Source organism: Nymphalis io, chromosome 2 (assembly GCF_905147045.1).
Source record: "Nymphalis io chromosome 2, ilAglIoxx1.1, whole genome shotgun sequence".
In the NCBI taxonomy this organism is placed as follows: Eukaryota; Metazoa; Arthropoda; class Insecta; order Lepidoptera; family Nymphalidae; genus Nymphalis; species Nymphalis io.
This window is the reverse complement of record NC_065889.1, coordinates 1645516-1653464: the sequence shown is the minus strand read 5'-3', so window position 1 is coordinate 1653464 and position 7949 is coordinate 1645516. Positions and strand designations below refer to the sequence as shown.

Sequence of the window (7949 nt, the reverse complement as noted above, 5' to 3'; positions counted from 1 at the left end):
AAACATATCGAAACTTACTGAGCGATATTACTTGACACAATAATTCGATTTGTTGTTGTACAACCGTTCGCTTTTATTGCTTGCTTCATCGCACCATGCCATTATTTATTACGGTAATTGATCTCATACAAAATACCAAATACGAAGCTTTTTATTATTATTATAATTATATTTGTTATTGTTATATATACATATGAATACATAACTCTAACTTTATCAATACGAGCTTAATAAACAATATTGAAATTTAATGAATTATTTCGACAAGGATTTTAACAAAATTTTCGTTTATTGATGAATTTTAATTGTTTCAGATCAACAATGCTCAAGTGGACAGTATATGGAAAAAAGAACCCAGATGTTCAGGTCATCAATGACGAAGGATTAAGCGATGTCGACACTTATGTGCATAAACCATATAATGATAAATCAAGGCGATCTTTAGATGCGCAAACCGTTAAGAAAAGCAAAAAACCTAGCCGGTATCAAAGAAGATCATTGGGTGCCGCTGCCAGAAAAAATTGCTGTCAGAACGTTGATAAAGAAAACTTAAATTGTGTAGGTAATACGCCAAATCATTTTAGAGAAGGATATGTTAAAAAAACAGAAAGTATTGCTTTGAAAGACGTAAGTAACATAACACCTAATTCGATGACACCCAACTTCGACAAGAGAAAATTTTACAGAAACGCTTCTAAAGAGGATATACCTTCAGATTTACCTCTTACTCCTCCTACTTATAGTAGAAGAGTTAGAGAAGCGAAAAAAAGAAGGTTAGAGATGACTGTTTGTAATAATAATGAAGTTTTTACCAGGAATAGTTGTATTTATAAATCAGAAAGAAAAATGACCACAGATAGAAGTTTGATAGCATCACCTAAATTAATTCATAGCGTTTCTGAGCCATCTTTGAATGACCTATCAGAAAGATTGAGTCTATCATCAGAGAACTCTAAAAATTCATTTGAAATTGTAAAAGAAATCCACAACAAGAAGTCAATAAGTACAACAAAAACAAACAGTGAAGGTTTAGTAGAAATCGAATATGATAAAGATTTGATAATTAATTGCATTGAAAAACCTTTAATAGTCGATAAAACTAAATTAGAAAAATCTACTCTACCAATATTTGGTCATCGAATATTTACCGATAATCCCTTATATTTTACTAAAAGTGAAGATAGGTCACCTAATATAAGGCCTCTAAAACGTACTAGAAAAAAATCAAGTGAATTCGAAAGTTCTTTTAAATCTCCTTCAATTGATAAAAAAGATGTACATGCTTTAGTTAGAGATGGCTGTTCTCCTATTTCAATAACACCCTTATCTGTGAAGTTAGCTGCTTTGAGATTTAGTACAATAAGTACTCATACTAAATCACAAAGAATCGTTGGAGACAACGATGTAACTGAATTTTTTCCAAAAGTTGAAAACCCTTTTACTATTCCAATTAGAGATGAAGAATGTTCAGCTGAAATGGAAAACAAATTTATTTTATGTAAAGAATCTTTAACAAGTGTAACAGACTCAACGGTCTCAACTACCGAAATGGGAGATGTCACATTAGAGAAGATGATTGAAGATATCATAAAAAGTACGAAAATAGTAAAATCTAAACGACGAATTTTTAACAAAAATGTCGAGCGTAATCTTGATATTGAAGAAGAACTTACAACAGCCCAAGCGATTAAAGATCTTTTTGTTAAACCACAGACTGAAAATAAAACTAATTTAATTAAGGAAGCTAGATACGTCAATTTATCTAGAGAAAATTCAGTTTCACCCAAAACGACGCCTATAAAAAAGAAGACTCCGGTTCACAGAGTAAATGACAAATTACTTAAAAATGTACCTATTGGAGGTTTTATTTTAGATGATGGTGATGGCTATAATGAAAGAGAAGTAAGAACGCCTGATAACTGTGTCGATGTAAAAAAGAAACATTATTCTAGTAATCGCAGAAATGTATCTTTAATAAGATCACAATCTATGAGTTTATCGACTGCTGGGCGAGGTAATTTAGAACAAGTCTCATCCGAATCCACGCCCGATTTACACTCTACAATGAAAGAAAGAAACAACAGATTAAAAAGACAAAAATGTATTCGCAGAAAAAAGTCTACAGTGAGCAATGAGAGTGTATGGAAACAAAAGCAAATGGAAAACAAATCCTCACTCGTTCTTACTTTAGAAATGGGCTTGCCGAGTCCCGCATCCGAATTACAAAACGTTTCGTTATACGAGCCCCCTAGTACATCATTCCATGAAATCGTCTCCGAAAAAGACTATCCATTAATGAACAACTCTATAAGATCGACTGTATCACACAGCAGTCTAAAAACGTATGGACCAGTACAAAATATTAGATCGAGAGAACTGTTTGGCTTAACACTTGAAAATGGAATTCCAAGTCCTATTACACCACTACCGAATCTAAAACGATCGAGTAATGCGCTTAGCGAAGAAAGGGCACACAAAACAAGTAAACTTGGCGAAGATTTACTGCCTAATGATATATTAACTCCGGTACTAGAGCATAAAACATCAAGGCGATGTTTGACATATTCACCGGAAGAATGCAGTATAAATAGTAGTGAAGAAAAAAGAAGAAGTGTTGCCAGTAATCGCTTAGAGAGGAGCGCCGATCGTTTTCAGTTATTAAAAGCGACAATTGATCTAGAAATATTTACGCGAAACGACATTATTGACGTGCACGGTGAGTGGTGACTATCGAACCCTTTTAATTAGTTTTTTTTTTATAAAATTTAAAAATAGAATATTCTAAATTTATGTTTTCTTTTACAGTTATTCGTTGTCGAGACCTTCAGCGATCAACAGGGAAAACGGATGATATCAATGCTTACGCAAAGGTAAAATAAATTCAAAAGTTTTTCCGTTATTCAAACATAAATTAGCTAAGTGCCACTTACTAAATATACGGTTGGGAATATAATCCCAGCTGATAAATATTGTTATAAGAGTATCACCGTGCGTTTACTTTGTTTGCGTTTAGAATGTGGATATCAGTACATAACAATTACATAACATACATAACAATTACATAACATATGTATCCAACAAAATAATATCGTAACACATCGAAATTAGAAAAAACAGTTACGATAAACACAACAACTTGAACTTGATTTCAAATGTAAATAATATTATAATTATTATTATAACTTACATAAGTTCTTTTATATAATCGTACTCTTATATTTCAGGTTGTGATCAGTGGTGTAACCGAGGACCTGAGTTTACCGTCACAACGATCAATTTTTCAGCGGACCTCCGTGCTCTATGGGAAGAGAGAGCCGGAGTTCCAGCGGCACCTTAAGCTACCATTACCGACAGCAGTCTACGACCATCAGATGTTGCACATTTCAGTTTGGCATAGAGATAAGAAGTACAGGTAGGTCTCTTGAATATTTCAATCCAATTAAATATCTTAATAATTAAAAGATTATTGAATCGATTTATTTTTATGGAACACATATTTTCCTATTATATATTATATTTTCCTTTATTTTCCTACATATGATACCAGACTTGAGATGCAATAATTATTCACTATCAACTAGCCCAACCACGAACACTGAACGTAACAAATGATCCAATTATGCGTCCGCTGCAGTACTTAAATTTTTAATATCATATTGTTTTCAGTAAAAGCTAATGAAACCGCGCCAATAACAATACCAGATTCATTAATATTTAATGAGATTGAAATAACGAATACAAAAGGTCGTGTATTAATATAGAATTGTATCCAGTGTTCGGTATCATTAATATTACAAAACCCCCTTTCCGAAAATACGAAGCTACCTACTAAATTATACTTTGAATTTTGTATGAAACAATCCAATTACACTAGCATGTATTTTATTTCACATTACAATCAAGTCTGTAACTGATTCTTATATCCCTTAAAACGTTTTATTCTGAACTATAATATGAGTTACTGATCCCACCATTATGAAAAGAGATTACCGTCATAAAAGCTCCTTGACAAACAGTAGCCACATGAGGGAGACCGCCGTTGCTGAGTATTTTTCACTTTTCCCTGGCATTGCTTTCATACATAAGATATAGGGGGTGGTCGGAGTGACGCGGGACGCAAGAAGTATGCGCAGACCGATCGATTCCCATTCGACGCACCCCGGCCAGTCGCGTTTCAGACTCACCCAGGTTAAGTGTCCATATATCGGCCGTTTAGGAAAATTACGCATTGTAAAATACTAAAAGTGTTGTGTTACGTTGTGTTTGTGCAGTGTGCTAGGAAAGGAACAGCGGGCTCATAGTTAGGAGAGAAGCTGGTAAGAGTACCATTGAAGATTCCGCGCCATTTTTTTTTTTAATTTTAATTGCTTATCTTAGTTACATTTTGCTGGTAAAAATATATTTCACTAAAAATTTATTAAAGTACATTTAGTTTGCGTATGTCGGTATAACCTGTGTCAAGGTAATCGAGTTTACATGTGTAGGTATCATTATTATCAATATATAAAACAGATTATACCTACTTAAGCTTGTTCTAATTTCGGTTGAATGTAGCTTTCCGTTAAGTAACTTATATTTTTTTTAATCATTATAATACATTTCGTTAGTTAAAAGGCATACAATATTCAAGTGAAAAATAACAGGAGCTTTGCGTTTACGGAATTCGAGTTCTGAAAGAACCATTTAACTTAATATATCAATATAATTTAACTATCATTTTTGAGAGATATTTATTATTTACTAATTTTCTTTCCAAAAAATAGCATCAACTCTTAATCAGGGCTTCAAAAAATCAACATAATCCTGACAGGTTTAACGACCTTCTCTAGATTAATTTAAAGTTGTATTATATACTTATCTTTATATAATCTATGAATACTAGGTATATAAGATAATAGAATTAAAGAATGGAGAGCGAACGAAATGTATTCAAGAAGGAATACAAAAAATTATAATCCGAGATGGCCTAGTGGTTAGAACGCGTGAATCTTAGCCGATGATCGTGGGTTCAAACCCGGGCGAGCACCACTGTATTTTCATGTGCTTAATTTGGGTTTATAATTCATCTCGATCTTTACGGTGAAGGAAAACATCGTGAGGAAACCTGCATGTGTTTTGCATTTGCACTTGCATTTTTTCATTGAAATTATGCAACATGTGTATTCTACCAACCCGCATTGGAGCAGCGTGGTGGAATAAGCTCCAAACCCTCTCCTCCAAAGGGATAGGAGGCCTTAGCCCAGCAGTGGGACATTAACGGGCTGTTACTGTACTGTACTGTATACAAAAAATAGGACCAACTGTAGTTATCTTAAATTTATTGAAGCTTTAAATGTTAGCACAGCTATCTTTATATCTCACATTAAATTGTAAACTAATATTGTGTCGTCATTAGCATTGTAAGTAATTATTTAAAAAAAATTATATTAGACAGTATAACACTATTAGGGGGGTACATAAGATATTATTTCAAAAAGCATAATCATTCGAAAAATTATTTTAATACCATGCCAAAAAAAAAAAATTAATGTCGTTGGGATAACAAAGACATCACGAACACCTCTGTATGGGTTTTGATATAACTCTGCATAGCAACAGCGTGAAAAATGTTAGCGGTCACAAGGAGTAGTCAAAAATATTCTATTTATATAAAGGTTACATAAATTCCATCATATTGTGTATAAAAACTCGACTTCCGTATCTACGTCAAAAAATAATTGATATTAAATTTGATTGAAAAATAAAAATCTACTTGATAGACAAGTATAATATCTGCAATCAAAGAGAGTCATTACTTGAGGATTGGCAGACGTCCAAGTGATTGAAACTAGAGGTTCTTGTATGTTTGGACAATTTATAAAGATCAATGAAGCTGTACGGTCAAGGAAGCTATTGGTAAAATATAGCAACGACATAGCAGAGTCTGTATTCTTATTCTCTTGTACTCATTTACCATTAAGTGAGCTATATTGAAGGTCCTGAGTACGATACGTTAGTGGTTTGGAATTTCAACTTAAGTATTTTCATATATTCATTAAAGGTAAAAGCTTATTATCCATTTTCCCATTTCTATCTTTGACAGGTACGGGTTTTGTCGAAAATTCAACAAAATAATAAAAAACCAAGTGGTATCGAAACCCCTAATAGAAGTGGATACCTACCAAACAAACAAAAACAAAATATTTTTAGTATGAAAGTACGACGGATTTTATTGAACCAACCGACAACATTATTGCCCGAATCGTATATGAGAATGTAACAAATAAAGTAAATAACAACCTTTTTACTTTTTATCGGTTATAACAACTCACTCAGAACCTTAACTGTAAAATTATATCGAATACACGTTTTTTCTTCTGGCTTTATATCCATTGAATTCGAATTATCTTTCCCCATTAAAAGCAAAACATTATTAAAACCAGTAAAAACAACGTCAGGAAAATTACCATTTTCTAATTTTGTTTTATAAACCAGGCGAAATTGCCTCATGATTATGCCATTATGTGGTACTTTAAACTCTCGCTAGTGATTCGCGTTTAGAGATCTTACTTACATTGAGTTCACTCCCGGCTTTCAGACAGCTTAGCGACCTACTGGATAAACTGTTCGTTTTCACATAATGAATATTCTACAGAATTATTCATGTTTGCTGCTGTGTGGGTGTGTCCATACGCAGTGCGGTTGTGTGCTCTAGAATAAAGGTATTTTTATGATTTGAAATAGCTGTTCGGTTTATATACGTTGTGTTATTGCGAGTACCGAGCGCGCTTACAAATATTTAGGTCGAGCAGTGTATACTTAAAACTTCATATTTTTCTCCAGCGCCAGCAATTCATTTAGCTTAAATTATAAATAAATGAACTCAGTTATGCCAAAAGGAACCAAGCCGCAAAATGAAAAAAAAACTCGATTATTCTTAAAACAGCTATTAGCATCAGAACATCATAATTAAATATACCCAAAGACCAATTCATTTTACTTTGAGTTGACGAACTTATAATAGAAATATTATTATTAACAAGTTCAGTTTCGTATTTTTTAATCATTATCTTATACGTGGACATTTCATCATGAATTTTTGCTAAAGTTTTTCTCTTCAAATATTTCAATCGCATATATGTACCTGAGCTTCTCATAAATGGACTAATTGACCATTATGTGAAATGGATCATATGTTACCAATTTTAAAACCTTTTCAACCGAAATCGTTTCCAACGTTACGATATGTAACTTCTACAAAACATCAGTCGTAATAAGGTCACGACCTTAACAAACTTGAAATGACGGGTTATCAAAATAGTCTATTTCGTTTATGTGAAATTGAAAACAAGGATAGTCTGTCAGTTAGATTTTGCACTTTGAGTTTCACCTCATAAAATTATAATCAGTCTGTAGTTTTGTAAAACAATCTTTATTGTCTTTATTTATAAATATACGATGACATTATATTGTAATTTACATACTTAATTTCCAATTTTTTACAAATATTAAATGTTTTCACTTTTAATCAAAATCTCATTAAGTTTTCCAAAGATCTGAATAAAACAGAATTCTATTTCTTTAAAAGTTCTTAATGACAAGAAATTTTGAAAGAATCGTAGATGTTAAACTGACATTACTTCTATTTTTATTCTACCTTGAATTAAAATCGATGATTGGAAAGCAAAACAAATAACAGTTCCTTATATCGACACGCCACAACATGAACATATTATTGACTTTTATTAATAGTATACCTGCGAGCTATGCTCGGAGTATCTTTGAAGGATAAGATCAGAAATGAGATTATCCGGAAAAGAACCGGAGTCACCGACATAGCTTGCAAAATTAGCAGGCTGAAGTGGCAGTGGGCTGGTCACGTATGTCGTAGGACCGATGGCCGTTGGAACAGACGAGTCCTAGAGTGGAGACCGCGAATCGGCAAGCGCAGCGTAGGGCGCCCTCCAGCC

The 7949-nt window shown here is 33.0% G+C and overlaps 1 protein-coding gene across 1 annotated transcript in view; it reads left to right on the top strand.

Annotated features, from left to right (window-relative positions):
* The first annotated feature begins 321 nt into the window (after positions 1-321).
* LOC126777025 (uncharacterized) overlaps positions 322-7949 on the top strand; it is a 38369-nt gene continuing 30741 nt past the window's right edge. Inside the window, exons 1-3 of the mRNA XM_050499853.1 lie at positions 322-2716; positions 2806-2870; positions 3225-3412. Of these exons, the coding sequence (XP_050355810.1) occupies positions 322-2716; positions 2806-2870; positions 3225-3412 (2648 nt within the window). The remainder of the gene's footprint in view (positions 2717-2805; positions 2871-3224; positions 3413-7949) is intronic.